Source organism: Apium graveolens, chromosome 9 (genome assembly GCF_009905375.1).
Source record: "Apium graveolens cultivar Ventura chromosome 9, ASM990537v1, whole genome shotgun sequence".
Taxonomy (NCBI): Eukaryota; Viridiplantae; Streptophyta; class Magnoliopsida; order Apiales; family Apiaceae; genus Apium; species Apium graveolens.
Genome location: NC_133655.1, coordinates 268,080,293 through 268,103,356, shown reverse-complemented (window position 1 = coordinate 268,103,356; position 23,064 = coordinate 268,080,293). Strand labels below are relative to the sequence as shown.

The 23,064-nt window shown below is 35.5% G+C and overlaps 1 protein-coding gene and 1 non-coding gene across 2 annotated transcripts; one reads left to right on the top strand and one right to left on the bottom strand.

The window, feature by feature from the left end:
• Positions 1 to 4,769: 4,769 nt before the first annotated feature.
• LOC141686302 (uncharacterized) lies at positions 4,770 to 5,768 on the bottom strand. The gene has a single exon (XM_074491345.1). It carries the CDS (start codon positions 5,766 to 5,768, stop codon positions 4,770 to 4,772), a length of 999 nt encoding a protein of 332 aa, XP_074347446.1.
• Positions 5,769 to 17,574: 11,806 nt separating this feature from the next.
• LOC141688236 (small nucleolar RNA R71) lies at positions 17,575 to 17,681 on the top strand. Its single transcript, XR_012561693.1, has one exon. It is a non-coding gene; the product is annotated as a small nucleolar RNA R71 (small nucleolar RNA).
• Positions 17,682 to 23,064: the final 5,383 nt, after the last annotated feature.

Below are 23,064 nucleotides of genomic sequence, written 5' to 3'. Positions count from 1 at the left end.
TTTAAGTACACTTTTTCATTTTAATTTGTGGATGGACTACCATTTTCCGGTTCCTCTGCCATATTTCTTAAGCTAAACATTCAAAGACCCACACCATCACATGGAGGGTAGGGAAAGAAAAATCTGAAACAACCGGCCCAATTGATTAAATCAAGTAAAGTTAAACTTTAAAGTAGGGCCCGGTAATAACCAAATTTCTTCTCCAGGCTTGAGTCGTGCACGATTTCTAGGCCTGCTCCCGTCTCAGCGTCTCGCTTGGCCCAATATCAGATACTCTGTTATTTAATGATAAATAATAATCTTTACTTTTAGTAATAAACGAAATAACGTATAATTTAGTTATAAAAATTGCAAAGTACCAAAACTTGGTACTCACCTGACATAAGTTGGCTCCTATTCTCTATATTTTTTTTTTAACACAAATAGACTTCTATTCTCAGTAAAATTTATTTTCTTCTAGTTTGTGTCCATCCAATCGTCAATTCATTTTTATAAAATAAAAAATATCTTTTAAACGAATTTATGAATTATATTAAAATTTGATAAAGTTATATTAAATTAAGTAAAATAACATATATTTACTTTTAATTTAAAAAATTACTAACTATTAACACAAATTGACTTATATTCTCCGTAAACTCTATTTTCTATTAATTAGTGTCAATCATAGCATCGGTTTACTTTTAAATTGGATAATATTATTTTAATTCCCGGTCTATACTTTGCACGGATTACTGACTAGTATATTGAATACATGCACACCTAAAAAGTTGAGTAAGAGCATCTCCAACCATGATAGCTAAAATAGTTTGCGAAATCAGGATTATCAAAAATTTTATTGAACCTGTAAGGCCATGCACTCCGGTGATATTAGTTATAATCATTAGCTATATTCAAAAATATTATTTTATTCATATTTTTCAGATTTATATGTATATATATATAAACTTTAAATAATAAAATAAAATTAGTTAATACTTAATTCAATAAATGAAAAAATATATAATTGTAATTTAATAATTGTTACAACTTAAAATATAATAACATATAAATATAACAAATATATATTTAATAAAAAGTTACTAATATTATATATATATTGTTTGTTAAAAATAATTAGTAAATTTTGTTAATAAGATAACAATATTTTCACACTTAATATTTTATATATTAATTTTTTTTATATAAAATAATAATTTTAATATTTATGTATTAAAAATTATATAAATATATGTATGTATTAATATGTATGTGTATGTACTAATGTGTAGATTTAAGTCTAAACATCAACTAAACGGGAAGATATAGCTAATGCCTACATATTTAAAGATGAGATGAAAGATATCTAAATTTTTTGCTAACATGTGATGTGGTTGGAGCGCTGTTTTTTTTACCTAATATCTATATTTGAGAGCCACATAGGATTAGGGATGACAATTGGGTCGGATCGGATCGGGTATTGTAGAATCCAAATCCAAACCCGAAAATTTTATTCACACCCGAACCCGACCGAACCCGAAAAATATCCGAAAATGAATACCCAAACCCGATCCATCGGATTTCGGATCGGGTTTCGGGTATCGGATTCGGGTATACCCGAAACCCGAATTATTTGTATAATTATTGATATTGCAAATGCTTGGTATCGAACACACGACTTGCAGAGAAAGAGTTTTAACGTGTTATCTTCAAAAACTTCACCACATCATTAATTGTGATAATTATATCTAATATTTAATATATCAACTTAATTGATACCCAATTTTTTAGATTCACTAAAAGATTTTTTGTTAACCATATAAACTTTATTACGTTTTTAAATGATTGAATAATTATATTTCTTTAAACTTTATAATTAGTTAATTTTTAACATAAATATTAAAAAAATATATGTTCTAAAAGTTATATAATAATATGTATAATGTATATTATATAAAATAATATATATATAATATTATAATGTGTAATATATTAAATTTGGTGATCCAAATGGTAATCCAAATTTGGATCACTTGATTTAATATAAAAAAATGGTTTTATTATTTGTAGTTTCTGAGATTTTAAATTGATTTTTGATTATTTAATTATATAATTAATAACAGAATATAATTAACAGTTGACAAAATTTATTTTTAAAATAAAACTTAAAATAATGAGAAAATATAATTTCATTAAAATTTAAAAATAAAAAAATAAAGATGCACATATTACACTTAGAGATTCATTAATTGAGCATTTGTGGGAAGAATATACTAATTCGGAAAATTAGTGTGTATCAATGATATTTTGTATATTAATTATTGCAATAAATGTGTTTTTCATGAATTAAGTGCATAATTTTAATATTTTTATATATATTAATTTTGTTGATTTAATTAATTTATGAAATGTTATATAAATTGTTAATTGTTAATAATGATTAAATGATAAATTTAAGATAAAATTGCTTACTATAATATTTATATATTATTATATGTAAAAAGTAATTTGGTCATAAATTTGGATCAGGATCAGTTGCTGATCCAAATTTAAATTTTTGGATCACAACTGTTGCAGATGGCCTAATGTGTGAATGTAACCGCCCAACTTTGCGGACTATTAAATCTAAATACACGACTTAAATAAAACACATTCTTTTAATCGAAAAATTCAATATACAACGAAGGTCAAAGCAGCGGTCAAACTCAATAATCAAAATCATAAAAACGGAGACGCAGCTCCACAAATCCGATAATAATTGTCTAACAGATAATTAAATTTATTCTCTAAAAACAAAGTCTTTATTCTAATTCAAATAGAACAAAACGAAGCAGCACAAATCTCCACATAGTTCTCATTCCTTATTCTTAATATGCTCCAAATTCCGAATCTGAAATATTAGAAGGGGTGAGCTACACAGCTCAGCAAGTACAAATTGACTAACTCTTAAACAGAAAAATAATGGGTGTTTTAATAAAACGATTTCTCTTAAAACAATAATAATTTTGTAAAATATTTTCTAAAATAAATCCAACCCAAAGTTTTATATTTTAAAATTCAGAATATAAAACAGAACAAAGCATATTTTATAATAGTACAGATTTTATAACAGATCAGAACAGAATAAAACAGAACGAAACGATAATTCTTATAAATACCACAGTCTTGATCTACGGCCACACTTTGCCAGTAGCCGGCATCTAATTCTTATTCTTATTCTTTATACCACACTTTGCCAGTGGTCGGAATCTAAAGTTTAATAATTACGCGCCCTTAATAGGTATTTAAAGTTGCACACTTGTGCGCCTACTAAGGGTATCTAAGACTAGTTCCGGAACTATAGCATAAATTACGAACGGGTTCGAAAACGTAAAGACTGGGTTCTAAAATTCACAAATACTTATATCTTATAATTTCGAATTCAAAATTCTTATATCTTATACGAAATCAAAAACGGAATTAGAATATCTTTTTCGAAAATTAAAAGTAAGTCAAAAGTACTTACCTCAAAGTCGATTATACTGAATATCAATACACCAACAATCCTAAAATTCATTTAATAAAAATATAAAACAATTAATCAATAAAACACAACAGATATGCATTTATTAAATCATTTAGAACACATCGACAAAGACTAAAAACATGCTGACTAGGCTAACTAACACAATTTAGCGAGAATAACAAACCAACAAATCACAGAGGGAAAGTAAATGGGCCTTAAAAGCCTAACATGTTACTAATATGATTAGTCTAGTACAGGAGCACAAATTTTAAAATACCCGCAATGTTTTTAACTATAACAATTGACATAAAATCTTAATACTGATGTCAAACTAATATAAGGTTACAAAGAAATCAAATGGCCATTATTCAACTCGAGCAAGAAACAAACATAATTATATTTAGTCAATTAACTCTTATAAACAATTTACCCAATTTCGACTACTAAACTATATATACTAGAACCATTATTTAATATCTTGTAATTACACATAAAGCACTTAACAATGAATAATAATTTTCTATTTTATTAAAAATAATTTATATGTAACTAACATAAAAAAAATTAATTATTCAAAATTCATCTCACGAACTATTTGTTATATATCACAGTTAGCAACTAATCATGTACTTAAGGTTTGAGAATACAATTTAGACATTAACGACATCATATATTCATGCAAGTCGTAGCACAAGCTAATATACTTGGATAGAAATTTAATTTACATGGCACACTATTTAGATGTAAATTAACTCACAACAGATAAGGTAGAAAAACATATATAAGACTAGCACAAAAACAAAGGATCTCATATAATTACAAAACAGAGGTCGGAAACATACGTACCTTATGCGAAGCAGTGAACCTGTACGAGTTTTTATTATTGTATAAAGGGTCCTTATATAGGCACACAAAACCCTAATTCTATTTAAGATATAATCAATTTCCTTCTAAAATTTACAACATCTCCAAGTAAATTCCAAAAATAAAATATTTGGCCCACATAATTACCTAAACTAAAAAAATATTGATTTTCTAATATATTCTCACACTTCTTTCCACAAATAACAAATCTTTTCACAAATCAATTACCTTGCACAAAAATAGTTTTAGAATATTCTAATTTTAAAATAATTATCTAGACGAATTAATATCTAATTTCTAATAAATAAATTAAAAATAAAACTATGGATTTTACATTCTTCTCTCCTTAAAAGAATTTGGTCCCCAAATTCACACAAATAAAATTAAATTAAATAAGTCACTAAAGAAAAGAAATCATACCTTAATTGTGATAGTTGTCATTTCCTGTGAGCTGAAATACACGTCCTTTGCCCATCTGGTTATCTGCCTCCTTCCTTGGTTGCGGTGGCGGGTTGTGCGGGCAATTCGAAATCTTGTGTCCTACTTCTCCGCAATGAAAACAAGCACCTGTATTCCAACGGTAGACCTTGTCTGGATGATTCTTGCCGCACCTCGTACACCTCTCTCGATCACCTTGACCTCCGATGTTATCGTACACGTGTGGCTTCTTGAGTGGTCCCCCTTGAAAAGATTGCCCACCAGTTTGAGTGAACCGCCTCTTATTCCAGCTGCAAGACGCCTTTTCAGATTCTGTCAAGCCCCTTTCGATCACTAACGCCTTATTGAGAACAGCCTCGTATGTCTGAAGTTCAAAAGATGCCACAGAGTTCCTGATTTCGCTTCGAAGTCCCTCTTCCAATCTTCGTGCTCGACCGCTCTCATCAGCTACTAAGGTCGACGCGTATTTCGCAAGCTTTGCAAATTCTACTTCGTATTGAATGACGGTTTTGTCACCTTGCTGAAGCCGAATGAAGTCCCTCTCTTTCTGCAGACGAACTGTTCTGGGAAAGTACTTGTCCTCTAAAGCCTTCTTGAACTTTGCCCAAGTGTACGGTTCAGGATTTTCTTCAAGATTTGTCATCTCATTCTTCCTCTTTTCCATAAGCCACCAGTCGTAAGCGCTTCCTTGCAATTGGTACACAGCTAAGGTCACCTTCTGTTCCTCATTGCTCCCCATAAGTCCGAAAGCTTTTTCCATCTCTTGGATCCACATCTCAACGATAGCCGGGTCTGTAGCTCCATCAAAGGTTGGCAGGTTCAAACGCTTGAACTGAGAAACGATGTTGGGCTTTGGTTGCTGATTCACAAGAACAGCTAGAGTTTCAGCCAGTTGGTCAAAGACGTTTCCTCCTTCATCATTGTTCCCTTGATTGCCATTGTTGTTCTGATTTTCGTTGTTGTTCTGGTTATCTTCGTCCATCTTTTCTAGAACACACAAAACAAATTCTAAACTTATAGTCAATAATCAAAAAGCACAAAAGTCAAACATATCAAATAATCACACAAATAAATATCTAAATCAGATGTAATTTCTTAAGACCTATATGATAGTCTACAGGATCGCATCCTAGGGAATGTACTAGTCCCATACCTAATACACTCCGAAGGACAGCCTGCTCTTGATACCAACTGTAACAGCCCAACTTTGCGGACTATTAAATCTAAATACACGACTTAAATAAAACACATTATTTTAATCAAAAAATTCAATATATAACGAAGGTCAAAGCAGCGGTCAAACTCAATAATCAAAATCATAAAAACGGAGACGCAGCTCCACAAATCCGATAATAATTGTCTAACAGATAATTAAATTTATTCTCTAAAAACAAAATCTTTATTCTAATTCAAATAGTACAAAATGAAGCAGCACAAATCTCCACATAGTTCTCATTCCTTATTCTTAATATGCTCCAAATTTCGAACCTGAAATATTAAAAGGGGTGAGCTACACAACTCAGCAAGTACAAATTGACTAACTCTTAAACAGAAAAATAATGGGTGTTTTAATAAAACGATTTCTCTTAAAACAATAATAATTTTGTAAAATATTTTCTAAAATAAATCCAACCCAAAGTTTTATATTTTAAAATTCAGAATTTAAAACAGAACAGAGCATATTTTATAACAATACAGATTTTATAACAGATCAGAACAGAATGAAACAGAACGAAACGATAATTCTTATAAATACCGCAGTCTTGATCTACGGCCACACTTTGCCAGTAGTCGGCATCTAATTCTTATTTTTATTCTTTATACCACACTTTGCCAGTGGTCGACATCTAAAGTTCAATAATTACGCGCCCTTAATAGGTATCTAAAGTTGCACACTTGTGCGCCTACTAAGGGTATCTAAGGCTAGTTCCGGAACTATAGCGTAAATTACGAACGGGTTCGAAAACGTAGAGACTGGGTTCTAAAATTCACAAATACTTATATCTTATAATTTCGAATTCAAAATTCTTATATCTTATACGAAATCAAAAACAGAATTAAAATATCTTTTTCGAAAATTAAAAGTAAGTCAAAAGTACTTAACTCAAAGTCGATTATAATGAATATCAAGACACCAACAATCCTAAAATTCATTTAATAAAAATATAAAACAATTAATCAATAAAACACAACAGATATGCATTTATTAAATTATTTAGAACACATCGACAAAGACTAAAAACATGCTGACTAGGCTAACTAACACAATTTAGCGAGAATAACAGACCAACAAATCACAGAGGGAAAGTAAATGGGCCTTAAAAGCCTAACATGTTACTAATATGATTAGTCTAGTACAGGAGCAGAGATTTTAAAATACCCACAATGTTTTTAACTATAACAATTGACATAAAATCTTAATACGTATGTCAAACTAATATAAGGTTACAAAGAAATCAAATGGCCATTATTCAACTCGAGCAAGAAACAAACATAATTATATTTAGTCAATTAACTCTTATAAACAATTTACCCAATTTCGACTACCAAACTATATATACTAGAACCATTATTTAATATCTTGTTATTACACATAAAGCACTTAACAATGAATAATAATTTTCTATTTTATTAAAAATAATTTGTATGTAACTAACATAAAAAAAATTAATTATTCAAAACTCATCTCACCAACTATTTGTTATATATCACAGTTAGCAACTAATCATGTACTTAAGGTTTGAGAATACAATTTAGACATTAACGACATCATATATTCATGCAAGTCGTAGCACAAGCTAATATACTTGGATAACAATTTAATTTACATGACACACTATTTAGATGTAAATTAACTCACAACAGATAAGGTAGAAAAACATATATAAGACTAGCACAAAAACAAAGGATCTCATATAATTACAAAACAGAGGTCGGAAAAATACGTACCTTATGCGAAGCAGTGAACCTGTACGAGTTTTTATTATTGTATAAAGGGTCCTTATATAGGCACACAAAACTCTAATTCTATTTAGGATATAATCAATATCCTTCTAAAATTTACAACCTCTCCAAGTAAATTCCAAAAATAAAATATTTGGCCCACATAATTACCTAAACTAAAAAAATATTGATTTTCTAATATATTCTCACACTTCTTTCCACAAATAACAAATCTTTTCACAAATCAATTATCTTGCACAAAAATATTTTCAGAATATTCTAATTTTAAAATAATTATCTAGACGAATTAATATCTAATTTCTAATAAATAAATTAAAAATAAAACTATGGATTTTACATTCTTCCCTCCTTAAAAGAATTTGGTCCCCAAATTCAGACAAATAAAATTAAATTAAATAACTCGCTAAAGAAAAGAAATCATACCTTAATTGTGATAGTTGTCATTTCCTGTGAGCTGAAATACACGTCCTTTGCCCATCTGGTTATCTGCCTCCTTCCTTGGTTGCGGTGGTGGGTTGTGCGGGCAATTCGAAATCTTGTGTCCTACTTCTCCGCAATGAAAACAAGCACCTGTATTCCAACGGCAGACCTTGTCCGGATGATTCTTGCCGCACCTCATACACCTCTCTCGATCACCTTGACCTCCGATGTTATCGTACACGTGTGGCTTCTTGAGTGGTCCCCCTTGAAAAGATTGCCCACCAGTTTGAGTGAACCACCTCTTATTCCAGCTGCCAGACGCCTTTTCAGATTCTGTCAAGCCCCTTTCGATCACTAACGCCTTGTTGAGAACAGCCTCGTATGTCTGAAGTTCAAAAGATGCCACAGAGTACCCGATGTCGCTTCGAAGTCCCTCTTCCAATCTTCGTGCTTGTTAGGGCTAAAATACGCACTAATATTCACGCAAGTATACGCGTTCGCAAGTAATATAGAATACTTTCTAGTTCGTTCCCACAGAGACTCAGACTAAATTATTGTCTAATTAAACTCACTCACCAATGTATGATTACTTCTCAATGTTAAGATACTAACACTTAAAATTGTTGATTAAATATTAACTATAATTAACTACTTAATTAATCACTTAACTAACACTTCAATTTATCAATCATAAAACACTCATGAGATCACAACTTCATTATTACTTCTTTCTATAGCCATTGTTATTACCTTTAGCATGTGACAGTGATGATATTAATCGAATAACACGAAACTGATAAAAGCCAACTTTCATTGTACTAATACCATTCTACCAAGCATCCACAATTAAGATAGAAGTTGAATAGTCATCAATTATGTTGAGTTCCTATATGTCTACAGAAATTGACAACACAACGATTTAAGCACAAGTTATTCCTTTTGATTACATAGGGCAAATAAATGTGTTAGAGTTACCCACTAATCATGCACAACGTACATGAACCTATGCTAGCATGGCAAGTTCTAAATCTCAAGATCCACCGTCGCTTCACAAGAGATTAACACCCTATCTTATATGTTCGCGACGCACATAAGACGAATACGCACAACCAATACTAGATATCATACAATCATCACACACTAAAGTATTAAACAATTAACTAAAGAATTCCATAATAAATCCGTTGCAACCCCATGATCACGATTAGCCCATAATAGCACTTATCGTCATCATGGGTTCATATGAAATCATGATAAACAAACACAAGAAAATAATAACTAAACTAATTATATTAAAACAGAGTACGTCACAAGAGTAAATAAGTTCAAAGCAAGAAAACTAGCATCCAACGTTACAACGAAACAAGAATCACAAGAAGATATGCTTCCTCTTCGTTGCGGTGTGCTAAATCGGTCTTCTTCCTTATCTCCTTCGCTCCTTGCGTGAAAACACAATCTTCTTCAATCCACACTTGTGAAAACGTCTCAAATCTACTTATATAATAGTCCCATAAAACTCAGATTACATAGAAGTGGAAACCAAACAGAAGTAGAAGTCCAGAAACATTATATCTTTTTTCCCGACCCTGCGCGGCCGCTCAGCAATGCTGAGCGGGCGCTCAGACCTCTACTGGAAAAAATCTGATTTTGCTCCGTTTCTTCGCCGTAATCTGCCCGTTTCTTTCCTCTCACAATGGTGAACACATGCCAAGGCTTATTCTTGATGATTCCTCCCCCGAAATGCAACTAATACCCTGAAATGCATAAACACTAGAAAAACGCATCAAATACACAAAATACTTGATTTCAAGACACCAATTTAAGCCATTTTAAGACGTTCTAAGTGGTATAAAATGCCACTTATCACACCCCCAAACTTAAATCGATGCTTGTCCTCAAGCGTCACAGACTCAAAAACAAATAAAAACATGCATGAATGCAATCTATATGAAAATGCAGCGATCCCCCTTACTACGATTAACCAACCAAATTGCAACATCTCAACCAATGCAGTTAGACAACTAAGATCAATAAACTCATGCAAACGGACATACAGCCAGAAACGTGGTGTGTGCAAATGCTTAACAGATATGCTTCGGAACTAGACCAATTATTATGACTAGGCTATCCTCAAGGTAATCCAATGATTATACAAAGAATAAAAAATTCTAGGCACAAAGTGATATACAACACTACAAGAACTCTGGAGCTTATTACGGAATCGTGCTTTTTATTCACAAATCAAATGCTTATTTGACCGTGCAATGAGTGAGGTCCACAAAAGACTTATACAATGGTATCCATGTAACGAGCGTTAGGTTAGCGGATCCCAGACTCTAAAAGCCTTAGGTCACTAGGCACAAAGTCCCCTAAGAACTTAATAACTCGAATACCAAAGGCACACTCTTGATCAATTATGCATAAACTAATTTTTTTTTTTTTTACTTCTGAGCAAGTGCGTTTCGCTCCATCTTGCTCAACCCTAGACTACTCGCACCATATGCGAGCCGGCTACTAGCCATTTGACGCCTAGCCACAACTAGCAACAACTTTCATATTTTTTTTTCTCTAAAATTTTTTCTTTTTCATGCCTTTATCACTAAGAACCTATAATCGAATTCTAAGAATAATAAGTAGATTGACCTTGAAAACAACCAAATCATAACAACAATCTAGCCCTTACGCATTCTCTAAGACTTAGTGGACTTACAATTGTTTCTAGCATGCATATCAACCTACACGACTTAATATCACTTTAATGCTATCACTACACTCGCATCAATATCACAATTCAGTCGATAAATCATTGCAAAAGGGATCATGGTAAATGCATGAGCTACATGACATTCATAACAAAAAAACTATATGGCATATATTATGCAACTATATGAACTAAACTATCATGAATATGCAACTATATGACACACACACAATATTCCTTAACTACCACCCCCAAACTTAAAATCTTCACTGTCCTCAGTAAAAGTAGTAGAAAGGAACACAGGGTATACCTACTCCGAGTCATCATCATCATCACCCTCATTGGGTGGAGTATCAGGCGGCGGGTATGCAGAGTCCTCACCAAAAACTGGCCACTAGATATCAGCTCCAAGGCCCCGAAAAGCAGTCCCTAACGCAAGGGTGAGCTCCTGAGCAAACCTGCTCTGCGTCTCATACATAGCATCCATCTGCCGTGAAAGCCTCCTATACTGGGCATCAACCATCCCAACACCCTCCTGAGCTCTCGAAGAACCAGCCTCATCACGCCCTGGCCTAGCCATAGTAGCACCTCGTGCTGGACGCCCTCCTGGAAGACGATAACCCAGCCCTTACTCCTCAGGCTCACCACCGGTCCACTCCTGTATCCCATTCAGAGTGCCAGAATCAATCGGAGCTGCCGGCAACTGCAACTGCTCATGAGCCGGCCAGTTCACTCCCACTGCTTGGCATAGCTTCGTAACCGTGGATGCATAAGGGATGTTCATATGCTTCGCTCCCCTCAAAAACTTCAGAATTCCTTGGTAGATAAACTCACCAAGGTCCACATAGTACTCCTCATTCAGAATTCCCCACAACAACTGTGCTCTCTCAACTGTGACCTCGTGTGCATGCGAAGAAGGCAAAATATTAGCACAAATAAATGCATTCCATGCACGGGCATACCTGTTCATGGCGATCGCCGGAAAGTGACGATACTCATTAGTGCCGGTCCTGAAGGTCCAAACTGTGCCCGGTCGACAGAGAGTCGCACAAATCAAATCCAAGTCAAAATCCTCAGCAGTCTTTTCATTCCAGTTCTCCTCCTCGGGCTTCCTCTCTCGCTGTCCAATCACACGGCGAATCGCCGCAGGATGATAATCAACCGTCAGCCCTCGGACCACAGAAAACCCATTCTTTTCGGCCTTCGCGTTCGCGTAGAACTCGCGAACAACGCTCATCGGTACCGCTTCGGGTGACTCACAAAAAGCTATCCACCCCTTCTCTGCAATCATGGGCAGCAACTCACCATCCCTCCCCGATGGTAAAAACCTCCTCTCCTTCAGAATCGGCTTCCTCAACTGCCTAGTGTACTCCTCCTCCGCGGCTCTGTCAGTTAACCGAGGCCTTGCAGCAGTACCCCTCGATGAATCAGCAGTAGGAACTGTGCTGCTGCTGTCAATAGTGCGTGCTCTCTTGGGTGCCATTGATTCGTGAATAAAAGTGTGTAAGAACTGATTTTTGATGTTTGTGAGAAAGTTTAAGTGTAGGAAGTTTTGTGGGAGATATGTAGGATAGGTGTATGTATATATAGGGTGTGGATTAGATTAGGGTTTGGGAATTAAGGGTTAAAATGATGGGGTAGTGGGAACAAATCGTGGGTTTATGGGCTAAAACTGTTTTTGTGTTTTTTTTTTTTTTTTTTCTGAACTGTAAAAAAAATTCTGGTACTTGACCCCTGAGCGATCGCTCAGCAAAGCTGAGCGGACGCTCAGCTTGCTGAGCGGTCGCTCAGCAATGCTGAGCGGGCACTCAGGGGGTCACTGGATTTTTTTTTTCCAGCCCCTGTTTTCTGATTTTTTTGTGTTTTTGGATAGGTTATTAACTTCTAAGGGTTCCTGTAACAACAATTCATGGGTTGCCTCCCACACAGCGCTTCTTTTTCGTCATTAGCTTGACGTTTCGTACCCTTCTCAAGTAGTCAACAAAATGGCACTAACCACTTCTCAGTTTGCCATGTCCCCATAGTAGTGCTTCAACCGCTGACCGTTAACCTTGAATGCTTGGTCCGGATCATTCTCAAAAATTTCCACCGCTCCATGTGGAAACACAGTTTTGACAATAAAAGGTCCAGACCACCTTGATTTCAACTTCCCAGGAAAAAGTCGGAGCCGAGAGTTGAATAAGAGAACTTGTTGCCCTGGCACAAATAACTTAGGATGTAGCTTCCTATCGTGCCACCTCTTCATCTTTTCCTTATACATTTTGTTATTCTCGTAAGCTTGAAGTCGAAATTCATCAAGTTCATTAAGCTGAAGCATTCTTTTCTTACCAGCTGCATCTAAATCCAGGTTCAACTTCTTCAATGCCCAGTAGGCCTTATGCTCAAGCTCCGCAGGTAGATGATATCCCTTACCATACACCAACTGAAATGGTGACATCCCAAGTGGAGTTTTGTATGCTATTCTGTAAGCCCAAACAGCTTCATCGAGCTTTAAAGACCAATCCTTCCTTGACGGACAAACAACCTTCTCTAGAATGCGCTTTATCTCTCTGTTAGACACTTCCGCTTGACCATTTGTTTGCGGATGATAGGCAGTAGCTACTCGATGATTCACATTATAACGCTGCATCATAGAAGTGAACTTACGGTTGCAAAAATGCGATCCTTCATCACTTATGATTACCCGAGGTGTTCCAAACCTTGTGAAAATTTGCTTATGAAGAAAATTTAGCACTACCTTTGCATCATTTGTCGGTAAAGCTTTAACTTCGACCCATTTTGAGACATAATCGACTGCCAGCAAGATGTACTGATTATTGCAAGACGAGATAAAAGGCCCCATGAAATTGATTCCCCACACATCAAAGACCTCGACTTCAAGCATCACATTTAATGGCATCTCATCCTTCATTGACAAATTTCCCACTCTCTGGCAACGATCACACCTTAAAACAAACTGATGAGCATCCTTGAACAAAGTAGGCCAAAAAAACCTGCTTGCAGAATACGAGCTGTCGTCTTCTCACCACCATAGTGTCCACCATAAACCGTGGAATGACAGTCTCGTAATATCCCCTCCGTCTCACAGAACGGGATACATCTCCTGATGATCTGGTCAGCTCCCTGTCTAAACAAATATGGTTCATCCCACATATACCACTTCACCTCATGCAGAAACTTCTTCTTTTGAGCGGATGTCAAATTAGGAGGCATTATATTGCTGACGAGATAGTTTACAATATCTGCAAACCATGGTTCTTCCTCCTGAATTGCAAACAACTGCTCATCCGGAAAAGATTCATTGATGAACGTCCTATCTTGTGAAGTAGAATCGGGATTCTCCAACCTAGAGAGATGGTCAGCTACTTGATTCTCAGTACCTTTTCTATCTTTGATCTCTAACTCAAATTCCTGAAGTAAAAGCACCCAACGAATGAGTCTCAGCTTCGAATCCTTCTTGGAAACCAGATAGCGAATAACCGCATGATCAGTGAATACTGTTACTTTCGTACCAAGTAGATAAGATCGAAATTTCTCAAAACCAAAGACTATAGCCAAAAGCTCCTTCTCAGTAGTGGTGTAGTTCAATTGGGCACCATTTAAAGTCTTACTCGCATAGTAGACCACATAGAAGAGGTTTTTCTTGCGCTGTCCCAGAACTGCACCTACCGCATAATCACTCGCATCACACATCATCTCAAACGGTTCTGTCCAATCTGGTGCTGTAATAACTGGTGCAGTGATCAAACTCTTCTTGAGAGTCTCGAATGCTGCCAAACATTCATCATCAAATTTGAAAAGCACATCTTTCTCAAGCAAATTGCATAACGGCTTAGATATCTTTGAAAAGTCCTTGATGAATCGCCGATAAAAACCCGCATGACCAAGAAAACTACGGATTCCTTTCACAGAATTAGGTGGGGGAAGATTTTCAATGACTCCCACCTTGGCCTTGTCCACCTCCAGACCTTTGCTAGAGACCTTATGCCCAAGGATAATGCCTTCACGCACCATAAAATGACATTTCTCCCAATTGAGCACCAAATTAGTTTCCACGCATCTTTTGAGTACGGCGCGCAGATTATTCAAACATTCATCATATGAATGTCCAAAGACGGAGAAGTCGTCCATGAACACTTCAACATTATTTCCAATCATGTCAGAGAATATAGCCATCATACATCTCTGAAAAGTGGCCGGGGCGCCACATAACCCAAACGAAACTCTGTGAAAAGCAAACGTGCCAAATGGACAAGTGAAGGTAGTCTTTTCCTGATCCTCTGGTGCAATACAAATCTGATTATACCCGGAATAACCATCCAGAAGACAAAAATACTCATGACCCGCCAATCTGTCAAGCATCTGATCAATAAATGGAAGAGGGAAGTGATCCTTCCTTGTGGCTTTGTTCAATTTTCTATAATCCATGCATACTCTCCATCCTGTAACTGTTCGAGTAGGGATGAGCTCATTCTTTACATTTGCGACCACAGTGATACCTCCTTTCTTAGGTACACATTGTACGGGGCTCACCCACGAGCTGTCAGAAATAGGATAAATGATGCCTGCATCCAGCCATTTCAGAATTTCTTTCTTCACCACCTTCTTCATGATGGGATTCAGTCTTCGCTGCTGTTCCACAGTTGGCTTACTACCTTCCTCTAGCAGAATTTTATGCATACAATATGAAGGACTTATCCCCTTGATGTCTGCTATGGTCCATCCTATAGCCGATTTGAATTCTCTCAAAATCCTTAAGAGCTTGTCTTCCTCACTACCTGAAAGGTCAGATGAAATAATAACAGGTAACGTAGATGAATCACCTAAAAAAACATACCTCAAGTGTTCAGGTAATGGCTTGAGCTCCAAGGTAGGTGCTTCCTTTATTGATGGTTTGAGCTTTCCTTCAGCATTCTTAAGGTCAGAAGTACCAAGAGATTCAAATGGTATATCCAGCTTTCGCTTCCAGGGAGAAGTGTTCAGATATTGTAATTGCTCATTGCCATCTTCATCATCGCTGTCAAAATCCCCCACTAAGGTCTTTTCCAATGCATCAGACATTAGCATGCGATCGAGTTCCGAAGTAACCGCAGAATCAATCACATCCAATTTTAAGCACTCCTCATCTTCTGTAGGAAATTTCATTGCCTTGAATACGTTGAAGGTCACATCCTGATCTTGGACCCGCATAGTAAGTTCACCTTTTTGCACATCTATCAAGGTACGGCCAGTAGCCAAGAAAGGCCTTCCCAAGATTATGGGAATCTTCTTATCTTCCTCAAAATCCAGAATAACAAAATCTGCAGGAAAGAAGAGCTTATCCACCTTGACGAGCACATCCTCAACTATGCCCCTTGGGTAAGTAATGGAACGATCAGCCAATTGTAGCGACATGTATGTGGGTTTTGGATCAGGCAGATCCAGCTTTTTAAAGATCGACAACGGCATCAGATTAATGCTTGCTCCCAAATCACAAAGGCACTTGTCAAAAGTCAGATTGCCAATGGTGCAAGGAATGGTGAAGCTTCCTGGATCTTTCAGTTTTGGTGGTAACTTTTGCTGCAGAACAGCGCTGCATTCTTCCGTGAGAGCAACGGTTTCAAGGTCATCCAGTTTCACCTTCCTTGAAAGAATAGTCTTCATAAACTTCGTATAACTAGGCATTTGTTCCAGAGCCTCAGCGAAAGGTATATTGATGTGAAGTTTCTTGAACACCTCCAGAAACTTCCCGAACTGTCTATCCAGCTTTTGTTGCTGCAATCTCTTAGGAAAAGGTGGTGGAGGATAGAGCTGTTTCTCCCCTGTATTAGCCTCAGGCAGAGTGTGTTCAACAGTAGTCTTCCTTGGTTCCGCCGCTTTCTCCTTTTGCTTAGATTCTTCATCTCTAATTTCAGCTTCTCCTTCTTTTGCCTTTTCAGCATCAGCCACTTTTCCAGACCTTAAGGTAATAGCCTTGACTTGCTCTTTAGCTTCCTTCCTGCCTGGTACTTCCGTGTCACTGGGAAGAGTGCCAGGTTGATGATTGAGCACTGCATTGGCTAATTGACCGATTTGATTTTCCAAGGTCTTGATAGAAATCGCCTGACTCTTGCACAACAGCTTAAGTTCCTCAAAATCAGCACTAGTAGGTGCAGCTGTACTGCCCTGTTGAGGATATGATTGCCTTGTAGCATACTGCTGTGGTTGCTGGAATCCAGGTGGGTTAAACTGTTTACTCACTCCTTGCTGATATGGTGGCTGAATAGCATTCTAATTATTCCCCCAGCTGAAATTTGGATGATTTCTGTTGTTAGGATGATAGTTCGCTGGCACAGGCTGCTGTTGTCGCTGATAATTATTCACATACTGCACAGATTCGTTGACAAGAGAACACTGATCCGTAGCATGAGAACCTGCACAAAGCTCACAAACCATAGCTATTTGATTAACTCCATATGTAGCCAGAGAATCAACCTTCATTGATAGCGCTTGGAGCTGGGCTGCAATAGCGGTGGCTGCATCAACTTCCAGAATACCTGCTACCTTGCCTGACGTCATCCTCTGAGTTGGGTTTTGATGCTTATTTGCAGCCATCGTCTCTATAAGATTATACGCCTCAGTATAGCTTTTAGCCCATAAGGCGCCTCCAGCTGCTGCATCGAGCATGGGCCGAGATTGGGCCCCCAAACCATTATAGAAACCAGTGATCACCATCCAATCCGGCATTCCATGATGTGGACATTTTCTCAACATTTCCTTGTAGCGTTCCCCAGCCTCGCACATAGATTCTGTAGGTTGCTGCGCAAACTGAGTAAGAGCACTCCTCATAGCAGCAGTCTTTGCCATCGGATAAAACTTCACCAGAAACTTTTGCGCAAGATCTTGCCACGTAGTGATGGACCCAGCTGGTTCAGAATGTAACCAGTCTTTAGCCTTGTCCCTCAGTGAGAATGGGAAAAGCCTCAACTTGATAGCCTCATCAGTCACGCCATTATACTTAAAAGTGCTGCAGATCTCGACAAAATTCCTTATCTGTATGTTGGGGTCTTCAGTTGCCGCTCCTCCAAAAGAAACAGAATTCTGCACCATCTGAATAGTGCCCGGCTTGATTTCAAAGGTGTTAGCTTGAATAGCCGGATGAAGGATGCTTGACTGAATGTCATCTATTTTAGGCCGAGAAAAATCCATAAGAGCTGGATCAGCTTGAACAATACGAATCCTCAAAATCTAACTTCTCCGGAATATCAAGAACTTCGTCTGTCTCCTCAGCTGTATCTAAAGTCCTCTTGCGAGCACGAGAACGAGTTTGCATAAACGCTTGCTAAAGTACCTGAAACACAACCGGAAAAAATAAGTAACTACTACGTCCTAATCACTGAGTCCTAATGACCAATGATGGTAAGTACATAAACTAAACAAATATGCCGAGTCCCCGGCAGCGGCGCCAAAAACTTGTTAGGGCTAAAATATGCACTAATATTCACGCAAGTATACGCGTTCGCAAGTAATATAGAATACTTTCTAGTTCGTTCCCACAGAGACTCAGACTAAATTATTGTCTAATTAAACTCACTCACCAATGTATGATTACTTCTCAATGTTAAGATACTAACACTTAAAATTGTTGATTAAATATTAACTATAATTAACTACTTAGTTAATCACTTAACTAACACTTCAATTTATCAATCATAAAACACTCATGAGATCACAACTTCATTATTACTTCTTTCTATAGCCATTATTATTACCTTTAGCATGTGACAGTGATGATATTAATCGAATAACACGAAACTGATAAAAGCCAACTTTCATTGTACTAATACCATTCTACCAAGCATCCACAATTAAGATAGAAGTTGAATAATCATCAATTATGTTGAGTTCCTATATGTCTACAGAAATTGACAACACAACGATTTAAGCACAAGTTATTCCTTTTGATTACATAGGGCAAATAAAACTGTTAGAGTTACCCACTAATCATGCACAACGTACATGAACCTATGCTAGCATGGCAAGTTCTAAATCTCAAGATCCACCGTCGCTTCACAAGAGATTAACACCCTATCTTATATGTTCGCGACACACATAAGACGAATACGCACAACCAATACTAGATATCATACAATCATCACATACTAAAGTATTAAACAATTAACTAAAGAATTCCATAATAAATCCGTTGCAACCCCATGATCACGATTAGCCCATAATAGCACTTATCATCATCATGGGTTCATATAAAATCATGATAAACAAACACAAGAAAATAATAACTAAACTAATTATATTAAAACATAGTACGTCACAAGAGTAAATAAGTTCAACGCAAGAAAACTAGCATCCAACGTTACAACGAAACAAGAATCACAAGAAGATATGCTTCCTCTTCGTTGCAGTGTGCTAAATCGGTCTTCTTCCTTATCTCCTTCGCTCCTTGCGTAAAAACACAATCTTCTTCAATCCACACTTGTGAAAACGTCTCAAATCTACTTATATAATAGTCCCATAAAACTCAGATTACATAGAAGTGGAAACCAAACAGAAGTAGAAGTCCAGAAACATTATATCTTTTTTCCCGACCCTGCGCGGCCGCTCAGCATAGCTGAGCGGACGCTCAGCTTGCTGCGCGGCCGCTCAGCAATGCTGAGCGGGCGCTCAGACCTCTACTGAAAAAATCTGATTTTGCTCCGTTTCTTCGCCGTAATCTGCCCGTTTCTTTCCTCTCGCAATGGTGAACACATGCCAAGGCTTATTCTTGATGATTCCTCCCCCGAAATGCAACTAATACCCTGAAATGCATAAACACTAGAAAAACGCATCAAATATACAAAATACTTGATTTCAAGACACCAATTTAAGCCATTTTAAGACGTTCTAAGTGGTATAAAATGCCACTTATCAGTGCTCGACCGCTCTCATCAGCTACTAAGGTCGACGCGTATTTCGCAAGCTTTGCGAATTCTGCTTCGTATTGAATGACGGTTTTGTCACCTTGCTGAAGCCGAATGAAGTCCCTCTCTTTCTGTAGACGAACTGTTCTGGGAAAGTACTTGTCCTCTAAAGCCTTCTTGAACTTTGCCCAAGTGTACGGTTCATGATTTTCTTCAAGATTTGTCGTCTCATTCTTCCTCTTTTCCATAAGCCGCCAGTCGTAAGCGCTTCCTTGCAATTGGTACACAGCTAAGGTCACCTTCTGTTCCTCATTGCTCCCCAGAAGTCCGAAAGCTTTTTCCATCTCTTGGATCCACATCTCAACGATAGCCGGGTCTGTAGCTCCATCAAAAGTTGGCGGGTTCAAACGCTTGAACTGAGAAACGATGTTGGGCTTTGGTTGCTGATTCACAAGCACAACTAGAGTTTCATCCAGTTGGTCAAAGACGTTTCCTCCTTCATCATTGTTCCTTTGATTGCCATTGTTGTTCTGATTTTCGTTGTTGTTCTGGTTATCTCCGTCCATCTTTTCTAGAACACACAAAACAAATTCTAAACTTATAGTCAATAATTAAAAAGCACAAAAATCAAACATATCAAATAATCACACAAATAAATATCTAAATCAAATGTAATTTCTTAAGACCTATATGATAGTCTATAGGATCGCATCCTAGGGAATGTACTAGTCCAATACCTAATACACTCCGAAGGACAGCCTGCTCTTGATACCAACTGTAACAGCCCAAGTTTGCGAACTATTAAATCTAAATACACGACTTAAATAAAACACATTCTTTTAAACGAAAAATTCAATATATAACGAAGGTCAAAACAATGGTCAAACTCAATAATCAAAATCATAAAAACGGAGACGCAGCTCCACAAATCCGATAATATTTGTCTAACAGATAATTAAATTTATTCTCTAAAAACAAAATTTTTATTCTAATTCAAATAGCACAAAACGAAGCAGCACAAATCTCCACATAGTTCTCATTCCTTATTCTTAATATGCTCCAAATTCCGAACCTGAAATATTAGAAGGGGTGAGCTACATAGCTCAGCAAGTACAAATTGACTAACTCTTAAACAGAAAAACAATGGGTGTTTTAATAAAACGATTTCTCTTAAAACAATAATAATTTTGTAAAATATTTTCTAAAATAAATCCAACCCAAAGTTTTATATTTTAAAATTCAGAATTTAAAACAGAACATAGCAGATTTTATAACAGTACAGATTTTATAACAGATCAGAACAGAATGAAACAGAACGAAACAATAATTCTTATAAATACCACAGTCTTGATCTACGGTCACACTTTGCCAGTAGCCGACATCTAATTCTTATTCTTATTCTTTATACCACACTTTGCCAGTGGTCGGCATCTAAAGTTTAATAATTACGCGCCCTTAATAGGTATCTAAAGTTGCACACTTGTGCGCCTACTAAGGGTATCTAAGGCTAGTTCCGGAACTATAGCGTAAATTATGAACGGGTTCGAAAACGTAGAGACTGGGTTCTAAAATTCACAAATACTTATATCTTATAATTTCGAATTCAAAATTCTTATATCTTATACGAAATCAAAAACAGAATTAAAATATCTTTTTTGAAAATTAAAAGTAAGTCAAAAGTACTTACCTCAAAGTCGATTATACTGAATATCAATACACCAACAATCCTAAAATTCATTTAATAAAAATATAAAACAATTAATCAATAAAACACAAATGATATGCATTTATTAAATCATTTAGAACACATCGACAAAGACTAAAAACATGCTGACTAGGCTAACTAACACAATTTAGCGAGAATAACAAACCAACAAATCACAGAGGGAAAGTAAATGGGCCTTAAAAGCCTAACATGTTACTAATATGATTAGTCTAGTACAGGAGCACAGATTTTAAAATACCCACAACGTTTTTAACTATAACAATTGACATAAAATCTTAATACTGATGTCAAACTAATATAAGGTTACAAAGAAATCAAATGACCATTATTCAACTCGAGCAAGAAACAAACATAATTATATTTAGTCAATTAACTCTTATAAACAATTTACCCAATTTCGACTACCAAACTATATATACTAGAACCATTATTTAATATCATGTAATTACACATAAAGCACTTAACAATGAATTATAATTTTCTATTTTATTAAAAATAATTTGTATGTAACTAACATAAAAAAATTAATTATTCAAAACTCATCTCACCAACTATTTGTTATATATCACAGTTAGCAACTAATCATGTACTTAAGGTTTGAGAATACAATTTAGACATTAACGACATCATATATTCATGCAAGTCGTAGCACAAGCTAATATACTTGGATAAGAATTTAATTTACATGGCACACTATTTAGATGTAAATTAACTCACAACAGATAAGGTAGAAAAACATATATAAGACTAGCACAAAAACCAAGGATCTCATATAATTACAAAACAGAGGTCGGAAAAATACGTACCTTATGCGAAGCAGTGAACCTGTACGAGTTTTTATTATTGTATAAAGAAAGGGTCCTTATATAGGCACACAAAACCCTAATTCTATTTAGGATATAATCAATTTCCTTCTAAAATTTACAACCTCTCCAAGTAAATTCCAAAAATAAAATATTTGGCCCACATAATTACCTAAACTAAAAAAATATTGATTTTCTACTATATTCTTACACTTCTTTCCACAAATAAAAAATCTTTTTACAAATTAATTACCTTGCACAAAAATATTTTCAGAATATTCTAATTTTAAAATAATTATCTAGACGAATTAATATCTAATTTCTAATAAATAAATTAAAAATAAAATTATGAATTTTACAGTCAATATCTCGCTAAATCCCTCTATTTACTAATTTTATTTCATTCTTAAATTTTTATTAAGTATCTTTGATTCGCATTTCTCACTTATTTTCATCTATTAATTTCCTCTACTTAATTTTTCATATTTTATCAATTCTCAATATTGCACAATATATGTAAATTAATTTTATATTTTCTTAATTAATAAAAAAAATTATATAACCCCTAACTTTTATATATTTGTGTACAACTAATTTAGCTACATAAGTTATTGTGTCAGTTTGAGAAATCTTAAAATAAGTAATTTATGATTTAAAATTAATAAGTGGCTTAAATGTGATAAGTAGATGAATACTTATAAGTTATGTAAGTGTTTGGTTAATTTTATTTATAAGTCAGATTTTTTTTAACTTAAATGAACTAAAATAATTAATTTTTAAATATTATT